We start from the raw sequence: 21,919 nt of genomic DNA on the forward strand, positions 1-21,919 counted from the left end.
TTTTCCCACCTCACTAATCAATGGTTTGTTTGGTTCAGTCTCATTGCTTCTTTTTCGCTATCTCTATGTTATTGTAGAGTTTTTGCGGGCTCGAAAGCATTTTGGAGTCTTAGAGTTTGAGTTGTCTTTCAAAGTTGAGAAAAGTTAATTTTAGTTAATTATTGGTTTAATTTCAATTGATTTTGGTTATGATTGAAACTGAAATTCTATGACTATTGGGTATGTTTGTTGTTTGGTAGTTAAATGAATTGAGATAGACGAATTTGGTTGCAAGTTTTTTCTTTATGTTGTGAAATTAAAGGGTCAAGATGTTATATATTATTGTATATGGATTGATTAATGAAATTATGAAATTGATGTTGTTATCTAACATAAATTGTCTTAATGCGATTTTTGGTGTGTTTGAGACTTGTTAGAAGCATTTAATGAATTTTACTTTGTCAAAAACATACAAATTACAAATTTGAGTTTGTGCATTATGCAAACTCGTTAGACGAGCTCATTGCTCATTGGAGTGCCAAAATTAATTTTGGCTTGCTTTTGGGCAACAATTCTCGTTGGGGAGAATTTTCTAGTTGTGCAAGTTAGATTTTTCTATTTTGAGTCATTTCAAATATATTTAAATTCTCATTTCGTTAACGGTTGGATCACGCTAAATTTTTAGTAAAGGGTACTAGACACATAGCTCTTTACTTTGATGGGCAAATATTTATTTAGAGATCTACAGTGAGAGCAGTTTTTCGTGTAAGGTTCCCATATATTAAGTTATTGACAATTTTGACCTTTATCACTTGTTTAGTGCATAATTTTTCCTACAGGTACCTAATTGGATTGATTTTTTTTACTTTATGTTCTTGATTCAATTATCTTTAATTTGAATGCAAGAAAATAATTTTTGGAGTTTTGTAGAAGATTCAATTTTATTCTCAAAACCCTTAACTAATTTGAATATGTATTGCTTGCTAAGTTATATTAAATAAATGTTTAGGGATGATATGAATTTTGGAATATAATGTTGTATAAAACTATGATGATGATGATGGGATTCCACCGAGAAAATCTTTGTATTGTATGATTTTTTAAGTGTGCATTTGAAGTAAGGACTCAAAAATGGAAGTTATCTTAACATTCTACTAATCATTCATACTCATATATAAGAGAATGAATTAGGAATTTAGAATAATAGAAGATCTAGTTAAAAGAACACTTTATAATTCTAAGGATCTATATAGAATTAACCTTGTGGATTTAGGTTATCCATTGCAAGTGCTAAAACTTCCAAATCTAATGGATCTTTTTCAAAGTGACTTGTGGATTACAATGGTATAAATTGCTTAGTTTATTGCTTAATTAAAGATTATATGATGTCTCTTTTATATATTAGCTTACCATCTTCTTGTTATTGGTCTATTTTATGTTTGTGCCTTTTTTGATATATACAAATAAGGAAACAAGTGTTAAACTACCTCTAGAATATGATGGTGGAGCTTAATAGTATAGGATTGTAGTTCAATAGATTTCAACCTTTTTGAAAAACCTTCAGTTTTATAACTTTTGTATTTAAATCACTCTTGTTGTAAACATATCTTTTGATTATTATAATTATACTTTTTTGATAATTGTAATAATATCTAATTTATGCATTTGTTTATCAATTTGTTTATTTCACTTAATGGTTTGGACTATTAAAAAGAATGTTACACTTAACAAATTTAAAAGATTTTTTTACTTCATTGACGAGTGTGAACGGGCGTGAAATGTGGAGATCTTCTATTGTAATGAATTTGTCACTTTCCAGTTTTGATGCCTATTCCTTTCAAACAGAATTAATAATAATTAACTTTTCTAAAGTCATGATACATTTTACATCAAGAGCATCACTATCTAACTAGATAAAGTCGATTACATGAATGTAAAGTTATCAAAACACGAATAAGAAAACAAAATTTTAATGATTATTTATTATCCATCTCTCTCAATACTTTCCTCCAATATTTTTCTTGACTTCATCCTTTTCTACAGAATTCAAAACTATGTAATATATTTTCCTCACCGGTGCTCCTCCACTTGCCTCGGGCGATCAACACAAATCTGTTAATTTACTTCACATTTGACTCATTATGGCAAAACCCATTTAGTCAAAAGTCCCAAGTAAGACTAAAAGAAAAACATGCCTAAACTACTTTCCTTTCCAATCTCACTTCATCTATGAGATTTTGTACAGATGAAGCATTTTTCACAATGGCAATATCATTTTACGATCATTCCGTGAAATGAGGTTTCTCACGTTAGAAAAAAAGTATGAAAACCAGGCAAATGACCGAGTGAAAGAAAAAACGCCAACATATAAACCTAAAATTCCTGTTTCAAAAATAAATTGCAAAGGAATAACCGCTTGCCTTCGTTGGCAAGCATAGCCATAAGTGCTTAACTTTTTCTTCCAGCAGAAATTGATGCCGTGTCAACTTCGTCCATTTTATGGATGAATACACGAGGTGGTTTTTCTCTGTCAGTAGCAAAGAGGCAATAGTCAGAGTAATAGAATAAAGGCTTGACTCAAAAAATGATATTTTCATGTTTAGTTTCTAGTAGCAAGGCCTGGGTTTGTTTATTGCCTAGCTGTTTACGAAGTAATTAAGTCGTTTAGTATGCAGCATGATATTACAGCTATCAAGGCCTTTCTTGGTTTAAGTGTAATGAGATGAAGTATTATCGTGATTTAAATGGAAAATGAAATGTACAACAACCAAAGTTAATATTTAAAATCAATAAAACGTACGAACTACAAGGTCATAGCAAGACTAGCTATATCCCATTAGTGAGTTAAACAGTGGGAAGTAAAACTTCTTGATCCAGAAACAAAATAAAGAAAAGGATAACCCATTCTCATATTTTAGGATATCCAGCAGATATAGAAATTTCAACAATCCAAAGCATGAAATGAATCAATGATTCAGGTGATGGAAATTCCAAATCTCACGATCATCTTAGGCATTTTCTTTAATCTGCTAAAAAAAGGCTTTCTATCAATAAAATAAAAAAAATTGTAGCTAAAACCTTTTAATTCCCTTATTACACGTTGGCTAATACTATGATCAAAGGATGTTTAGACACACTTAAGTGTAAAATAATATGAAACTCGTTGTCTGACTCCTTGATCATTATGAAGCATAAAATTCTAAAAAATTTCAATGACAATGGTAACATCGGAACAGAACATCAGGTTTCAAATTTACTATAGAAGAAATGTGCTAAGGACGAAAAGAAGATAAAAACTACTCACATTTCATTTGCTTCTTGGTAAGTATAGCTTGATGCTACAGCTAGAAGCTCTCCCACGTGGTTGTATGACAAGGATGCTACACTATTTGAGTACCTCGGCAGCTGATATTGATAAATATTGGTAGTAATTAGTAAAGCAAGGAAACCATTGAACCTATTACAATTTACCAACACTAAAATGATTACATTTGTGAAATTAACAGGCAAGTACCTCGACTAGTCTTCTCTTACTTCCAGCATCCCACATGGTAACATAACCTTCATTGTCACCAGTGACAAAAGCACCACATACACTGAACAGAACATAATCAAATTTTGACTTTTGTTAACTTATAATGCAACATTTATAAAAAGGTACATACAGTGGACTGAATGCAATGTCATTCACTGATACAAAGTAATGCCGTCCATCCTTTGATTTTGGATGACACCGGAATATATATCTGCGAGGATTTGATAAAGCAAATCGTGAGAAACTGTGACTGTCCTTAAGAACAATCTGCAAACTCGTGTTTTCCAACATAAAACATTAGGGTCCTAATCAAACAATAAGTAGATGCACAGTTTAGATATTGTTATGAAGGAATCTAATGCTAAAGAAACTTTGCAATTGGTCAATGGTAGCTGGAAAAAAGAATACGGAAACATGTTGCAAATGTCAGTTTTATCAGTGTTGTACTAACACTTAGACAGTGAACATCACACCTTCCCCTCATGACCTCAAAATGCGAATCAAACACCAAAGATTTTGTCTTAATGTGTTCAATGGTCGCGTATATACGATTCAACACAAACACAGGGATATGACAAATTTTAAAAATTATAGGACAAAAAGACGACAATATCCTGTTGGTATAAATTTAGCATAAACACAAATCTCTAATCAAAAGAGAGAATCAAAGTTATAAAAGCGAACATAAAAAATGCTATAAGTTATCTAATTATTATGACATCGATCACAACATCCTTTTCTCACTAGGTTGTGTAGACTACATGGACTAGATGACATCATAATATTTTGAAATAAATCATGTCATATAAACACATTATTGGCATCTAAATCCATGGATTTTTGCCCCTTAGTTTTTCTTGGTCTTCGTATCTTGCAACTGGATTAGCCTCCATCAAATCTACTCTTCTATATTTTTCCATAATGAGTATTACCCCCAACTTTTTCTCAAATGTGTTCAGTTCTGATTCTATCTTGTTTATTCTCTTGGAGTTTATTCTCTTGTTGACCTTTTACTGCCTCAATATCGTAGGGTTTATAGCATTGCAGAAAAGTTGTCCTTTAAGCATCAGTGCTATTCCTCCCCCATTTTATTCATTTTAGTTGAACCCTATGATTTGCCTCTCTTTATTTCTCTTTGTCCTCTTTGATGGGCACTAGATATTTAAATTGTTTGAGTTGAGCTAAAGTATGCTCCCCAAGCTATAGCTAACTCTACACTTGGGGTCGTTGTTGTACCTCTTGTTAAACTTACATTTCGTCAATATGTCTTACTCCTAAGAAAAAGTCATGATCTTTCAAAGCTTGTGCCCAAATCTCAAATTTCTCATTTATCTCCTACAACCAAAAACCCAGATCTATATTGGTACAAAAAACATGCATAGTAGCACCAGCTATTGGATTTGCTACGGACGTCCAAGACAATAAATAAAGAGAAAGGGTTCAGAATTAACCCTTGGTATATTCTTGTGGTTATTAGAAAAACTACAGCCACAACATATTATATTCTCACCTAAGTCGTTACCTCCTCGTAAACGTCTTTGACTACTCAACACTCGAATATGTGCAAAATACAATTTCCTTTCTTTCCTAAGATCCTTCATAAAACATCACTTGACACTTGACACTTGACACCTAATTATATACTTTCCCATGTGAATGAAGACCAAATAATAATCTTTTTGATTTCTCCAATATCTGTGCATTAAGTATCACAAGAAGTATGTTGTTTTCAAGGTTGACCTCTTAAGCAACCCAAATTGATATTCAATAATGTTTCTTGTCTTAATCAATTGTCAATTACTTTGGCCCTAACAGGATAGGTATATAAATTAAAAATAATGGTGAAAAAAAATGTAAAATATGACTACGAGTGTTTTAGTGTCTCTAATAACCTTTTTCCCATAATTAGACAAGTATAAAAGTTAACAAAATCAAAATTTTAAAATATAGCTACAAGCATGTGAAGTGCCTATACAAGTACTATTTTGAAGTGTCTGTGTTTCATGACATGGAAACCATCAACTCCAATCCAAAATCATATCAAACCAGTAATTGACAAATAAAAAATGTGGCTGTTAGACAAAATTATGCACATTTAAATAACTCTAGTTTCTCATCCATTATTGAATTTTTCCTGAACACGAATGGAATGCTTACAAGATTACAAAAAGAAATATAGGTGTGAGTAATAAGTTATAAACTTAAAACAACTAAAGTGTACTCGTCTGTCGCAACGACAAAGAAAGGTAAAAGACGACAATCAAATATAATGTATCATTAATTTTAACAAATGCATATATGAAATGTAAAATGTTCTTCTAAAACTGACCCAATGTCATCTGAACTGGATGGATAGGAAATCTGCAGTGATACTCGTCCATCTACAGACCCAAGGGCAAACCCTGCAAATGCATCAGATTTAATTTAAACTCTGCCTAAACTCTGATTTCTGATTTATTGCCTATGAACAAGTCGTTAGCAATTCTAAATCTCAGATATTAAAGGCGTCTAGAAAACCAATAACTAAAAATGTGATTAAACTTGAAAAATGTTCTTAGTGGGTCAAAAAGAAGAGCAGCAATTTTCCTAATTTGACTAAATAAAATAAGACTACATAGTTCATACCTTCGGCATTTGGAATTGAACTGACACATCTTGAGTGTGTTCCATTGAACGCTTCCTTTGACAAAACTGGTTTGTCAAAGTTACGTAAATCATAAACATGCACTGATGCTCCAATGGATACAACAAGATTAAACCCACATACAGACATGGAGTTCACCTCTGCCTCTAGACTTCTCAACCACGAAGAAGCCTTCTCCATATGCATATCCCATAACAATAACTTCTTGTCAAATCCAGATGTGACCAACTGACCTGCAATAAACAAGACCAAGAATAATATGAACTTTTTAAAAGACAATACAGCATGGCTATAATACAACTTTAAGTTTCCTAAACCTGGCATCTCAATAATTTTATCTTCATGATGATGGAAGCTCCTCCAAGCATGAACCACGAAGAAGAGGCTCCAAAATCAGAGATAAACAGCAAAGAAAACCAGTGCAGCGGAAATGAGGTTGAAAGGAGGTGTTTGATGTGTTTAAGTGGAAGAGAGATGTGTGTAGGAAGCCTCACAACTCGTAAGGCCTTCCTACTAAGGAAGGAATCTAGAGGATAAGGAGAGAAGTCGAAATTGAAGAGAGACTCAAGAGCATAAAGGAAATGTAACTACCAACACGGAAAATGAACAAAAATAAATGCTAGTTTTAAAACAAGAATTAACAAACCTCAAAACAGAAACACGACTCAGAATCAACACACGACTGAATCAAATGAACAAAAAATTGAAAAACAAAACTCGAAACAAAGACAGAGATACTTATCTCTTGTACCGTGGACAAACTGGAGCTCTAATACCACTTGATGAGCGAAGGCTCCAAGGAGAGGCTGATTGAAGCGATACGAACGCGATTTAAACCTCCTCAAAGCTTCCTCCAATGAAGAATAACGCAACAGAATGGTAAAATGATGAAGACTAAACGCGACACGATACGCGGACCTTAGGCGAAACCTTAAGTTCGAAGGATAAATGCTAAATCGAAAACTAGCGGACCAAAACTAAGATCGAACTCATAGAAACCCTAAGAACTAGGTTTTGTTCGGTGGAAAACCCTAAAAGATGAAGTAACCCTAGACTGAACCGATTAACCAGTGTAAAATGAAGATTGAACCGTAGAAAGGAGTTTGATCGGTGCAAATGAGGATTTAAACAATTGAAATCGATGAAAAAGGTGTTTTACGAAGGAAACCCTAGCAAAATAGGTTGTAAGGTTCGATGAGGTAGGAAATGGAGAAGAAGATGTTTGAATGTTGATAAAAATGGAAGATATGGATCTAAGATGATGCTAGAGAAACCTGAAATGGAGTTGTGGCTGCTTCTTGTAAGAACCTAGAAAATAGAGTATTAGAGTTGATAGGTGTTTTAAAATAACGATACCAACTATTATAAAATTAAAATAATTTGATCATATAAATAGAATTTCTTAAACTCGTCTCATTACTTCAAACATTATTCATCTCTCTAGAACTATTCTCTAAACTCTCTCTACCATCTCTCTAAGTTTTCTTACTCGTCGATCATCTACTTGAAGATCAGGAAGTTCTTAGGAGATCACAGCTGAGTTATCTCCACATCTAACCGATCAATTTCTGCTATAGAGCAAGTAAGTTTCAACTCCTTTTTCCTCTTTTATTCCTAATATGTTTTTGGAAGCAGCAAGTGTCGTTGCATGTGTGATCATGCTTCTCCTACTCATTCTTGGTTCATCTAGAGTTCTAAGGACTTTGTCCGTTTTCAATTTGGTGTTTCGTAGGTTCATCTAGAGATTTCTTTCGTTTCAAGTAATCGACAGATTGTTCTTTGATTTGAGCAGTTTTCTTGTGAGGTAAGGGAAGCTAGATTTTTCTTTAATTGATGTTTGTGGTGTAAGTTTGGTGTTTATATGTGTATTAAACTGATTTGGTGTGATTTTTGTTTTTGTGCTAGTGTTAACTCGTTTAAATGGGTGTGTTTGAGTATTTGATGATGAAATGTTGATGTGAGTTATCTTGGATGATATTTTGGTCATGAATTGTATGTGAATATGTTGTATTACTGATTGGAATGTGTGTTGTAAAGTTTATGGAATAAGGAGTTGAAAATCTAGGAATTTTGGTAGTTAAAATGGAGGTTTTGATATGCATTTTGGTGAGATAGTGTTTGGATGGAGAAATCTGGTATTGCAGGTTTGTTTATATGTCATTTGGGGTTTGTTAGCACCATAAGTTGGTATAAATCTGATAGGGAAATTGGTATGGGTCAATGTGATGGTTTTAGAAGGTTTACAGTTCAAATAAGGGGTTTTGACATGTGAATTTTGATACAAGAGTTAGGAAGGAAAAACAGAGGTTTGGGAGTTAGTTATTTGGTCATTTAGAGCTGGTTTTGATGTTGAAATGGGGGAAATCTGATGTAAGAGTGTTTGGTGGTTGATAGGTGGAGTTTAGCTTAGTTTGGAACTAGTTTTTGGGGGTTTGGAACTAGTTTTTGGGGGTTTGAACTAATGAGAATTTGAATTCTAGGTTCTGTATATAAATGGTCACTTTGGAGGGTGTTAGTAAGTCATTTGTGACTTGTTGGAGTCCCTAAGTTGCTTAAAAATAAGCTATAGGTTGTGGAATTCAATTTGGTTCTCTAAAGTGAGGTTTTGGTTAATTTTGGATTGAAATCTTGTGGTCAATCAGTTTAAAACGAGTTTATGTTGGTTTAGATACATTTGGTTAGGTCAATTTTAGTTTAGAATACAATCTAGGAGTGTTACAAGTTGGAAAAGATACACAGAATAGGTCATGAGTAGTTGAGGGGTGCAAATTCTGCAGTTTTGGTGCTGCAGAATTATGCAATCTAGCTGAGCGAGCATAACACTTCTAACTGAGCGAGTGTAATCGCTTAACAAGCAGAACCCACTATTTTTGTTTTCGCATAGCGAGCAAAACCCACTATTTCTGATTTCTCATAGCAAGCTTGTGCGCTGAGCGACCAGTCCAGAACATGTTTTGATTCTTTCTTTCTTTGTTTTCTGATAACTTTGAGCTATGCTTTGACTTTGAGGATGGTGTAGAAGTATCTATTGTATTATATGATGGTTTATTCTTGAGATTATGTATGTATTTGATGTATGATCAATGATGTTATATGTTAGGATTCAATGTGAACGTATATGGATATATGTATGACTTCAAATGGTTTCACGATTGGTAAAGTGAGTTCCAAGGTGGAATTCTTGGTGTAGTTTCAAGTGTTGTTAATCTGAATGCGGGAAGCTTAGTCTTGAGGGTTATCCTGACACTCTAATGGTCATTCATTCTCAAATAGAGAGGATTGACAGATGTAGTGAGAGTAGCAAGAGGTCTTAGTCTTGGCTACTTCCAGTATGATCCAAGGCATAGAACAGACTAACATTGTGAGTGTGGTAAGGTAAAACTCATTGCCAATGGCTTTGCAAAGCAGTAGAAGCTACCACAAGTGCACAACCCGCCATAGCTCGACATTTATTCTAAGTCCAAACAGTCAATATAGGTCATTGCATGCTAAGATGTTTGGGTCGTATTAAATTATATATGATTCTTGTATGAAATGCTTTAAACTTATAATGTATTGCTTGTGTATCTAGCTTCGTGTTGTTCTTCTCTTTTGCAATGACACCTAAATGGTGTGAGCTTAGGGAGACAATCTCTACAGTTGCTCTAGCGAGAGGTGAGAGAGAAGCAGAGGTGTAGTTAGATGGATCTACAGAAGTAGATCTCTTCTTTGTAGAAGGTTTGTTTTACCTAGTTGTTCTTTTAGCATTTATGTAACGTTTCATTTTAGTAGTTTTATACTATTAAAATAGGATGTTACGCTGCTCTCTCGAGAAAATGATGACTCGAAGAAGACAAAGTGAGAAATGAAAATGTAGCTCTCTGATGTGCTGATTCAAGAGAGAAAATGATGTAGCGCAATAAGCGAGCCACGCAGGTGAAGATGTGGCAGCTGATGTGCGTGTCGAAAGCTGATGCAAGATGAATGTAGTATGTTGCGTGGAGGAGAGAGAATATTCATGAAGCACAAATGGAGAATGGAAATGAAGGAGGTGTGCTTGGAAGGTGGCTAGAGGAGGATCTCTAGGATTCTCTAGCCTGACATTCAAGGAAGAATTATTTTTTATTTCAAAAATTCAATTTCTCATTCGTCTCAAAAGTCCTCCATCCCTTAGAAAATTTGCCATCCTTTAATGTCACGTGCTAGGTTCTCCCATCCAAGACTTAGAAGAGGATATCTTGTCGTCCGATTTCCTTTAAATACTTTTTAGCAAAGATGGACAGAATGACTAGAAAATATCCATTCACATATGAATCCTTCATGGTAACCATAAAAGAAGGAGTTTCAGATCTGGTTGCACCACTACTATTCCCTTGAAGCTGATCAACTTTAACTTGGACGTGCTGAGGTAAACTAGAGCTTTGCCCAACAACTCCACTTGGGTGTGCCCTTGGTTTTTAGATGGCCCAAGAAGAGATGGTAATGTTGGAGCTACCTCAAACAAAACATTACTAAAATTGTTGAGCATTGTTGGAGGGATAATTTATTTGTACAACATTTGTATTGTATATATGTACCTCCAATGTACATGTGTGTTGGTATTTGAACATCACAAGATGGTCGTAACCAAGGGAGTAATAAGTGGAAAATTCCTTCCAACCCTTATCTAACCAAACATTACCAGCATCGTCTTTAGTCCAACATAGTTCCCATTCAATGCCATAGGGAATCTTGAGAAATAGGGGGTTCAACGATCAACCCTCATATTTATGAATCGTGTTATCGTCTTTTGTAGGGTTCCAGTGGTAAAAGAGGAGAATCGGTAGACAAGGTTGACTGACGAAGCTCTTCTTCTTTGTTAGTCTCCTACGGTTCACTGAGCTTTGCACTTTGTCTATGCGATTTAGTAGTTGTCGCTCGCGTTTTTCCCTTGCTCACTTTTCCCCCTCACTCCTTGAAGAGTGCTAGCTACCTGCTGAGTTTCACCTCAGAGACCTCTTAACCCAATCGAGTCACATCAGTCATGACTTCTTGCCCAGGAATTGATCCTCTTCCCTCTGAGTTCTGCTTCTTCAAGATTATTAGGGATACTACTCTCCAAGAGGGAAAAATTATGATTCCAAAGGAGTTCACTCAGAAATATGGTGGTAGATTGTTAAACCCCCTGTTTCTCAAGGTTCCCAATGGCATTGAATGGGAACTATGTTGGACTAAAGACGGTGTTGGTAATGTTTGGTTAGATAAGGGTTGGAAGGAATTTTTCACTTATTACTCCCTTGGCTACAGTCATCTTGTGACGTTCAAATACCAACAAACATGTACATTGGAGGTACAGATATACAATACAAATGTCGTGCAAAGAAATTATCTCTCCAACAATGCTTAAAAACAATTTTAGTAATGTTTTGTTTGAGGTAGCTCCCACATCACCATCTCTTCCTGGGCCATCTAAGAAACCAAGAACACACCCAAGTGGAGTTGATGGGCAAAGCTTCAGTTTGCCTCACGTCCAAGTTAAAGTTGATCAACTTCAAGGGAATAGTAGTGGTGCAATCAGATCTAAAACTCCTTTGTCATGTGTGTCAAGGCATGCAAGGGTGTGTAACTCGGACATGTTCGATATTAGTATTTATCTCTAACACAATCCTTGTTGTATTCTGTTCATGTAACTGTAAAAACCTAAGGGCTACCTCTCAGGTTGGGTAAGAGTGGAACGGCAGGAAGGAAGTGTGAAGATTCCATATTAATAGCTAATATGGCCTTTCAATACCATACAAATAATTAAAAACAGAACAAATTATCCATGCTATTAAAAGAAATGAGTAGAGGCATCGTATCTGTAGCTTAGCTTACAAGTTTCATTAGAATATCCAATGCATGTTGCCATATCATTGTGACAACCCACTGTATCAACAAGTCCTGAATGCAAGTCATACCTAGAAAGTTTAGCTCTAAAGGAGTCAAAAAACAACACATTTGAAACATTGTAGAAATTCATCATATATCACATCATATACGAAACTAATGAAATCCAAAGGACTTTGGTTATCTTGTTTTCCAATTTTATTTCCAGTAAATATGCTTTTATTAATAATTAATCATTTATGATTACAAAATGTCATCCTATCTATATTTTTTATTTTCCAAACCCATTAAGCAATAATAAAAACAACACTTCGGTAACTTAATTTCATAATAAACCACCAATTTGATCCCCAAACTATCACCTTCTCCAGTGTAGTCTTTAAACTAAGCAAATTATATAAATAGCCATCACAATATTAGACACAGACCCTCAAGTACTGAAAATAATCTTCAATTAGTCCCTCCAAAAAAAAATTAAAATAGGGATTAAATTTCCGGATGCTCATCACTTTAGGAACTACTTATGAAATTTCATCAATTTAATGATTATTTAAGACCACTAATTTCATATGCATAATAAATGTACCTAGCAATGAATAATTTGATGACTAAGAAATAACAATGAACCAACTCAGTTTCTTCTCTAGGCGAATAAATTTTTGACTTCCTACACTTTAGTTTATTCATCTGACAGTGATTACAGTAGAAGAAAACAAAGAGGAATAAGTTAAAGTTTATTTTTATGAAGGAAAATTAAGAAGACCTTCGGATTAAACCGTCGGAGGAGACGGCAAAAGCAACCACGTCGTCCTGGAAGCAGCAATCAAGAAGAGGAGACTGCGAAGGAGCTTCGAGTCGGAGGAGCGATGCGTCCACGTCGTAGAGGCGGAGAGTCTGTTTCGGATTCAGATTCAGCAAATGGCGAGAAGGAAAGGGGAAAGGTTAAGATCAAGAAGAAACTTACCGAATCCCAAGAAGATATGAGAAGGTTGTTGGAGTGGGGCGCGAATCTTGTCCGAGAAATTGCGTCCTCTACTCCTTTCTCCAACCTCAATTCGAACGAATCATCCTTCATTCTTTTGGATGACTTCAAAACTGAAGCTCCAAGCTTGGATTTGAATTTCCCCCCTACAAATGGCAGGAATATACATACAGCAGTGGAAATACTTTACATATATGGGCATGTCCAAGTAAAGCACATTAATTTTTGTACAATGTTTTTACAATTTACCTACTTTTTTAAATTCAAAATAACTAGTTATCATCAAAAAATTATTTACACAATAAAAAATTACCTATAATAAAATATAATAATTATTTATTTTTATAATTATTTGTTATAACAATTATTTTGTTTTTATATCTTAAACCTATATATTAAAGGATTCATTTTTTTTCTTGTTCGTATTTGTTTTTCAATTTTACCTTTCAAGTGACATTTTCTTTTTAAATTTTGACTATTTTTTTTTTAAATTTATCCACTTTTTCAAGTTACATAAAAGTAATCTACAACATAAATAAAAATTGTCTATAATTAAATTATAAAAATTATTTATATTTATTTTTATAATTATAATTTCATTCTTTTTTTATCATAGAAAAGTATGTATGGACCTGTATGTTTTCACTAACGAGATTTTTTTTATGTATATAATTTTTATTTTTATTTTACTTTTTAATAATTACTTTTTTTAATCAGATAATTATTCATAATAAAAAGATTATTTACACAATAAAAATACTTATAATAAAATTATAAAAAAGATTTATTTGTAATTTTATACTTTAATGATATTTTTATTTAATAATTAAAAAATGTATATAATTTAATAATATTTTTTATTTCAATAATTATGATACAAATAAATGTTTTCCTATAATAAAAATATACAAGTGTAAATAGTATAAAACCCCAGAAAATGGTATTTTTGAAGTGGTAGTAGTTTAAAAATAGTGAGATTTAGTCATTTTAATATTAAGTGGTTTATTTATAAATAGTTTTGTTATAAACGAGTTTCATTATTTTAAAACTTATCATTTCTCTAGAAACCACTTTTTTAGAGTTTTTTACCTTCTCTCTAAGAATTCTAACTCTGAGTCATTTTTCTAAGAATCAAGAGGTACCTAAACGATCACGGCAACAAGGTCTACATTTCTACCCGATCAGTTACTTCAATAGAGTAAGTAAGTTTCAGTTTTTTTTCTCTTTTCGTTCTTAATTGAGATTATGCTTGATGATCTCTTGTCACATGTGAATTGTAATGTCTTTTCCTAATTTCCTGTTGATCATAGGTCTTAAGAACTCTCTTTGATATTTGTTCAATGTTTTGTAGGCATTTCTAAAGTTCATTGAGCTCTAGGAAATGGTTCGGTGTTTATAGAGCTTTGTTGCTCCAATATAAGGTCAGGGAAGCTAGATGTCTTATCATTAACTATAATTGTCTTGCAAGTTTAGTGGTTATTTGCTTATTAACTTTATTGAGTATTAATTTGAGTAATTATGTTATGTTAGTTCAATTATATGTGTATGTTATTGTATTGTATGACCTATGTTTGATATGATGAAATTGGATGTCTTTGTTGTCTTGAATGATGTAATATGAAGTTTTTTTATGTTGGAAATTTTAAATTCAAAGTGTTTGGAGGGAAGAGGGATCAAATACATGGGTGGTGTAGCTAAAAATGGAGGTTTTGATAGGTGAGTTTGAGAAATAGGTGTTAGGGTGAAGAAGCAATTATTTTAAGGCTGTTATTTGGTCATTTATAACTTGTTTTGGACGAGAATTAGTTTATATGTGTGTTAGAATTGAGTAGTAGTCATTTTGGAGTATTTGCAAAGTTGTTCAAGTGTATTTTGGGGGTTTGAACTAGTGAGATTTTGAATTTTAAGTTATGTGTCAAAATGGTCATTTTTGAGGGTATTGGCATTTCTGACTTGTTAGAGCCCTTAAGTTGATAAAAAAAATGAGCTAGAACTTGTAGAATTAAATTTTGGTCTTTAAGGTGAGAGTTTAGTTGTTTTTAAGTTAAAATCTTATTGTAAAACAGTTAAGAACTAGTTTAAGTTGGATGATACACATTTGTTTAGGATCATTTTAGTTTTGAAATCAAATTAGGAATGTTAGAAGTTGGGAAATATGCATAGGAAAGGTCATAAGTAGTTGAAGGGTGCAAATTTTTCAATTTTGGTGCTGTAGAATTATGCAATCTAGTTGAGCGAGTGTATCCGTTGAGCGAGCAGAACACTTCTAGTTGCTAGTGGGTGTAGTCGTTGAGCGAGCAAAACTAATTGTTTCTGTGTTCATAGAGCGAGTCATGGTGGTTGAGCAAGTCAGCTAGCAAAAACTTTTAGCTAAGCGAGCAGACTTGGTGACTAAGCAAAAATATAAGATTTTCAACTAAGTTTTTATATACTTCCTAAGGTATATTCAATATATGTGATTGTTTGAATGATTGGTTTATAATACTTATTGTGAAGTATGAATTTATTTATAATATGAATTGGAAACAAGGTTATGTATATGATTATTTATGATATATGACGATGATGAGTTTTGTGTTCTCTTCTCTTATCTTCTTAATGAAGGATAATTACATTGATACTTTAAGGCGTGATTGGTATATTATGCAATGTGAAAGTGAAGGAATATATGTATATGGTTTCAAATGGATTCAATGTAAAGGTGAAGTGATATCAATAATTTCAAAGTTGTGAAAATGAGTTCCAAGGAGGAACTTCTTGATGGTGGTTTTAAGTATTGATAGTATGAATGGTCGAAGTTAAGATGGGGTTTATCCTGACATTCTAATGATCATCTATGTTCAAGTAGAGAATGATGAGTCGTGTTATGAGAATAGTATGAGGTCCAAGCCTGAGGAGCCTTTCTCGATTTAGCAAAAGGGCGTTTGAGGACTAACCTTGTGAGTGGTAGGGTGAAACTCATTGGTAATGGCTCTACAGAGCAATAGAGGCCACCACAAGTGTAGGAACCTCTATAACTCGACATTCCATACAATTTCCAGATAGTCAGTCTAAGTCTTTGCATGTTAAGATATTTTGGTTGATGTATGTGATATAAATTATTTATGTATGCTATATGTTATAAAGGTCATATAATTTGTCTTGTATCTAGCTTACCCTTGTTTTCGTGTTGTTATTCTCTTTGCAATGATCACCTAAATGGTGTGAGCTTAGGAAGAAGTTTTAACAGTTGCTCCGACGAGAGGTGAGGGTGAAACAACGATGTAGTTAGATGGATCTACAGAAGTAGATCTCTTCTTTGTGGAAGGTTTGTTTTAGTTAGTTGTTCTTTTTTAACATCTATGTTACATTTCAGTTTGGTAGTTTTATACTATTAAAATGAAATGTTAAATATAACATATGTCTTTTCACTACTATAAGTAATATGATTCGTAAGTTTTAACTTTTATTTTTGTGTTTTAAATAAATAAAGAAGGAAAGAAAAACTGAGTTTAAATAAATTTGTTTTAGATAATTGAAAAAAAAAAGTATTAGTTTTCTTCTCACTTTTAGAGAAAATTTAAAAAAAAAATGGGTATTTAGAAGAGAGGTCAATTTGGAGGTATCTTTCTTTCATATAAAAATATATTAGGTTTCCTCTTTTACATTATTTATGATAAAAATGTATATTCTTTTATAATATAATTTTAAAAAAAATAATAAAATATTTGTATGTAATTCATTTATTTTATTATTCGGACTGTTATTGATCAATATGATAGTGTTGCATTAGAATATGAAACTCTGGGGATTAGTTCACCTATTTAATGAGTAATTATTGTAATTTCCTTGAGGGATTCAAGTGTTATTTGCTTAATGTAACTACAATTACATGGTAAGAGAAGTTAAAAGTGATTCTTTAAAGATAAAGGCAATTTCGTACGAAACTCTTATTTAGGTGATTTCAATATAATTCTTTAAAGGTTTCAAGAGATGGTCACTAAATCATTATCCATCAAAATGATTTCTTATTATGTTATCTTAGATCAATAATTCTTAATGGTTTTTCAACCTGTTACAACTTCAACTAAAAGTTGACCAAACCATAATAAATAATAAACTGATTAGACATAAATACAGAAAAATAATGTAACATTGCATATAAATATAATCAAATATTAATAATTTTAATTAACATATTAATAATTTGTTTAGTTCACGTATAATAATTTATGAAACTAATGATGTTTCCGCCAATAAAAGATCGCATTGTTACATTTTCAAAATTGAGTCACTTGATTCAATCTTCAAATAATCACATTATTCTATTTCTAAAATTGAAGAATTTGATTGAAACCTTTATCAATAGAAAAATCAAATTAAACCAAATAAATGAAAAAGTAAGTAGGACGCAGAAAAGGTAATTGAGTCATAAAACTACATAACACATACAAAATGTATTCAGGTGCATGTTTACAAACCACTTAGTTATAATTTTATATAGAATCACGTAAGTAGAACAAATTTCATGAATAATCACGATTCATACACTAAAACAAATGCTTATCATAAAATGCTACGTAAGAAATCACAGCATATCATAGTTCAATGATGCAACGAACCAAAATAACTGATATAGGTAGTACAAAAACAAAATTTCTGATCAAAATCTAGTGTCAACCTAATGTAAGCTTCAATTTTAAAATATATACACCACTCCACATTTGCTCTCACTGGTAAGCATTTCAAACGCTTACTTTTCATAGAAATCAAGATTCAAGATCTTTCAACTCAAAATCCAGTTGTTTCGTCTGGAACATAGAAATCAAATCTAACATCAACAGAACCGGAACTCTCTCCAGTGTCCTTATACTCAACATTTGTTATCGTCCCAAATTCATCCATATCTTGATATTCTGGCTTAACTCGCCGTACAGGCACAGTAACAGAGTAAATAGTTCCAAGATCTGTGTCAGCAGAGACACTCAGCTGAACTTTATCCTGTGATTCTATTTCCACAAAGTCAGATAGAGCACGCACAACATTGCTGACAATTTTTCGCTTTGCCTCATCACTTACTGCACACCGATCAGAGAACAAAATCATCTTCAAGCGTTGCTTAGCAATTCTAGCATTAGAGTTTTTTCTAGATGTTGCCGATGGGAAAATTATCTTCCAAGCCAAATTTAATCGCTCAAAAAAGTTCATTTTGACAGCGTCAAGGAGAAAATTTTCAGCTTCTTGACTAACTGAATTTGAGGTGAATTTAGGACCTCCAAGGATTGCAGCCACTGGCTTGCAAGACCCACGAATATTGCATCGTACAATTGTCAGGCAAGGGCATTTTGGGGTGAATTCAGAGATGTTACATGCTCTATTCAAGAATCGATGAAAGTCTACCTATTAGACAAAAAATTTGAAACATTATCGAGAAGGCATTTTTCATTTCTTTCAAGATCTTGAAATAATATTAAGGTTAATGTGAGCATTTATCAACATACAAGAAGCTACGCCACGAGCATCTGAAATCTGAATAAAGACATCTAATCAAATAGAAAATCAAAGAGCTTTTTGTTGAACCTTTCCCCACAACTGAAAAATCAGAAAACATAAATGCACTACCACAATCTCTGTAATCACACTGAACCCCTCCAACTGAATCGCAAAATATATTCTATAATGTCTAACGGAATATGTTATAAATATTTTCAATCAAATGAAAAATGATGCAAACATAATGATGCCCTCCTCTAATACTTTCGTCTAGAGGGCCATGAAATGGAGTTACAACTTAAGAATGCACGCTATCATATCAACTTAGCCTAATAAGATCTTTCATAGCATTCAACTAATCGCAGAGAGACAAAATAGTGTATAATCCAACACTTTGCATGGATTTCCATCATATGAAAAACACCTATAATATTATTTGGTTTAGAACCACAGGTACCTTCTACGGGAGACAATCTTGTGTAGGTAGAAAAAACATAGAATAGCATAAAGAAGCGCAGAAAAGACATTCCAAAAGTAGGAGATGTTGAATTTCAATGAAAAAGCCAAAAGAAGTCTACTACACGGGTTTCAAAACCAAAAAAAATGGTACTTCAGCCAAGTTATACAACCTATCAGAGGAGTTGAGAGTCTTAGTGAGGAGAGATAGAGTGATTCAAAGAGGTCGAGTCGAGGGGGATTTAGGGATTAAGAGGAAGATTGTGTGATTCAAGAAGGTCAAGCCACCACACAGGCTGTCAACACTCGAGGAAGAGAATAGAGAAAGTGGTTGGCCCAAGTGTCATAACCTGAACAAAATCGTAAGCTTACTATAAATTGATAAGATCCTCGGGAGAACCATACCACGAAAGTCCATGATTGTAGTTGGAGAGCTTGAGGTCTTATAAACCCCAGACTACAATCCCATAATTCCAATATGGCACTCTAGTTCCTTCCATGCAAATGGATCCTAACATAAATGTTTGCAGGTTTGAAGCTCAAGAAAGTTCGCCAACTTCGCAAACAATCCCCTCAATCCTGCTCCATCACACACACTAGCGACTGGAAAAAAGCACATAAAAGGCTGAATAGTCATAGGGTCTTAATCTTTACAAGGGTCAAAAATCGAACCTAAGCCCATACTTAACAAAAATCAGGCATACACCACCTAAGCAATCACCACTATAGTGTAAGGTTTTCACGTTCTACCAGACATGTCACTAGACCATCCATCACATCATGCCAAATTGCCAAATGACGCTAAATGCATACATAAAACAAAATTTATGAGCTCGGATAACGGGTCACATCAGTTTCTTCAAGACTACTATTTTATCTTAAAATGGTAACTATATTTTTCTTTGTTTCTATTTTGAATGCTTCACGTTTGACTCTCCACTGAGTACAACATTATAAAACACCGCAATTTTATAAAAACCCTAACCGGATTGTGGAGCCCTCAAACGGTGCGGTTTGCCGGTAATTAAGCGTTGAATTCAGCATGAGTGGAATTGCAATGAGAATGCATGCATGTTGTGACAGAGAGTGAGAAGCATTCGTGAGAAGATAAGAGGGAAATAGAGAGATGAAAAAATGAAACCTTAGGAGAAGGGACGAAAGCAGTTCGAAGTGGAGGTGAGTGGGAGTGGAAGCGATAGAGAGGAAGAGTGGCAGAGACTCGCAGATCGCCGGAAATCGCCATTGTTGATAGCTTCGTAGTGTGCTCCGAGAAACGGAACTTCGATGTTATCAGTCACAATCTTCAATTTCCCTGCTATTATTACGCCCCAATTACGTCGTCGTTTCGCCCGCCTTTCTTTTCTATATTCCTTTTTTTCTTTTCTATATTCCTTTTTTTCTTTTCTATATTCCCTTTTTCTTTCAGAGAAGAGAATTTGAGCGTGTATGAAAATAGAATTATGGCAAAAAATAGATAGGAGAGATGAATTAAAAGGCTAAATATGTCATCAAAGAAATAGCAAAAGAATAAGAAGAAAAATTATTGTTAATCTATCTTGCAATAAGGTTCCATGATTATTTTTTCATTCGTTTTTATCTCATTAAATGGTTTAAATTAATTTCATCTTTCATTTCTTCCTTTTTTACAATCATGCATGTCATCATGATGTAACATACATCACTTAAACTAAATATAGTAATTAATCTCACTATTTATTGAAATTAGTATACTTTTAGCAAAATTTAAATAATTTAAACTGAATTACATGTTAAAATCTTGTTGGTATTATTATATAAAAGAAATATTTGTTATCTTCAATTTGAAATAGCAGTGCACTTTTGTTTGAGCTGATATTGTTTTAATTGATATTTTCGTCGAATTAAATATAAAATTGAAATTTGTAGTTGTTTGAAACTTTTATATAATTCGATCAAATTTTAAAAATAAATGAATATAATTTTTTTAAGTTAATTATTTTAAATTTTTTTATATCAAGTGATACTTTGAGTTGGTATTTAAATTATTTACGCATTTCAACATATTTTAATTCAAATGTTAGTCTTAAATGACCTTTAACACTTAGAAAAAAAAGTTAACATATTTAGAATAAGAGAATTATATTTATTTATTTTTAAAGTTTGAGATTAAAATGTATAAAAAATAAATTATAATTTCATATCCAAGTTTATGAACTAGAAAGCATATTTAACCTTTGAATTTTTTTTTACTGAAACTTAAGTTCAATCTAGTTATTTATATCAAATATAAGTCCCTCTTTTAATTCTCTTTCATTATTATCTTGTTGTAATAAATTTCTCTACGAAAAAATATTTAAATAGCAACCAATTTAAATACCAATTTATAAACTAAAATTATAAGGTAAGATAGCGTGGAAAGGAGGTAGAGATGTGAGTGTGTAGTCATAAAAATATTTTTTTTCTTATTAAAAGATTCGTAAGAGCTAATGAGGGTAATGGAAGGATGTTCTTGTAATTAAGGAAGAAAAGTAGTGTGAATCAAGGTAAGGGGAGCTAACTATATCTTTTTCTTTTACTTCAATATGTGTTGTCTTGTGATTTTGATAAGAGTTTATGAAAAAAGTTTTGAATCAGAATGGATATGCATTATACTAAAATATATATGAAGTTTTAAGTCATTGGATATTGATTGTTTTGTTTTTCTCTTCAGCCTAAATGTATTGTATTTATAATGTATGGGAGAAAGCGGGTAAGATGTTGGGTCATCATGTTTGGTGTTGCGGAAGTTAATTAAGCATTTTAAGATTGATGATTTGTTTTGCTTTGGGATTGAGGCATTTTGTTTATAGATTAGTGTACGCAGATGTTTCTTTTATGCTTTGAAAGTAAACATGTTGATAATTAGGTCTTGATATTTTTTCCTTAGACTAAAGATGATGCAGTTTTGGTAAATTACAATTGTGTTTTTGTTTATCAATACAACTTTGATGGGGCATGATGTTGTTTTGGTTTCATTATGGTTACAAAA

The 21,919-nt window shown here is 32.8% G+C and overlaps 2 protein-coding genes across 2 annotated transcripts; both read right to left on the bottom strand.

Moving 5' to 3' along the window:
* Positions 1 to 1,808: 1,808 nt before the first annotated feature.
* On the bottom strand, positions 1,809 to 13,132 carry LOC124826370 (Transducin/WD40 repeat-like superfamily protein). Its single transcript, XM_047299189.2, has 9 exons — positions 12,967 to 13,132; positions 12,766 to 12,896; positions 11,991 to 12,073; positions 6,140 to 6,391; positions 5,844 to 5,916; positions 3,645 to 3,725; positions 3,494 to 3,575; positions 3,284 to 3,384; positions 1,809 to 2,506 (listed from the first exon to the last, which is right to left on the bottom strand). The coding sequence occupies exons 1-9, from the start codon at positions 13,075 to 13,077 to the stop codon at positions 2,428 to 2,430; spliced, it is 993 nt and encodes a 330-aa protein (XP_047155145.1). The 5' UTR covers positions 13,078 to 13,132; the 3' UTR covers positions 1,809 to 2,427.
* A 4,377-nt stretch (positions 13,133 to 17,509) lies between these two features.
* Positions 17,510 to 20,259, bottom strand: MINE1 (homolog of bacterial MinE 1). Its single transcript, XM_047299192.2, has 2 exons — positions 20,054 to 20,259; positions 17,510 to 18,363 (listed from the first exon to the last, which is right to left on the bottom strand). The coding sequence occupies exons 1-2, from the start codon at positions 20,153 to 20,155 to the stop codon at positions 17,755 to 17,757; spliced, it is 711 nt and encodes a 236-aa protein (XP_047155148.1). The 5' UTR covers positions 20,156 to 20,259; the 3' UTR covers positions 17,510 to 17,754.
* Positions 20,260 to 21,919: the final 1,660 nt, after the last annotated feature.

The sequence above is a fragment of the Vigna umbellata genome, chromosome 3, assembly GCF_029865625.1.
Source record: "Vigna umbellata cultivar VRB3 chromosome 3, Vumbellata_1.0, whole genome shotgun sequence".
NCBI lineage: Eukaryota > Viridiplantae > Streptophyta > Magnoliopsida > Fabales > Fabaceae > Vigna > Vigna umbellata.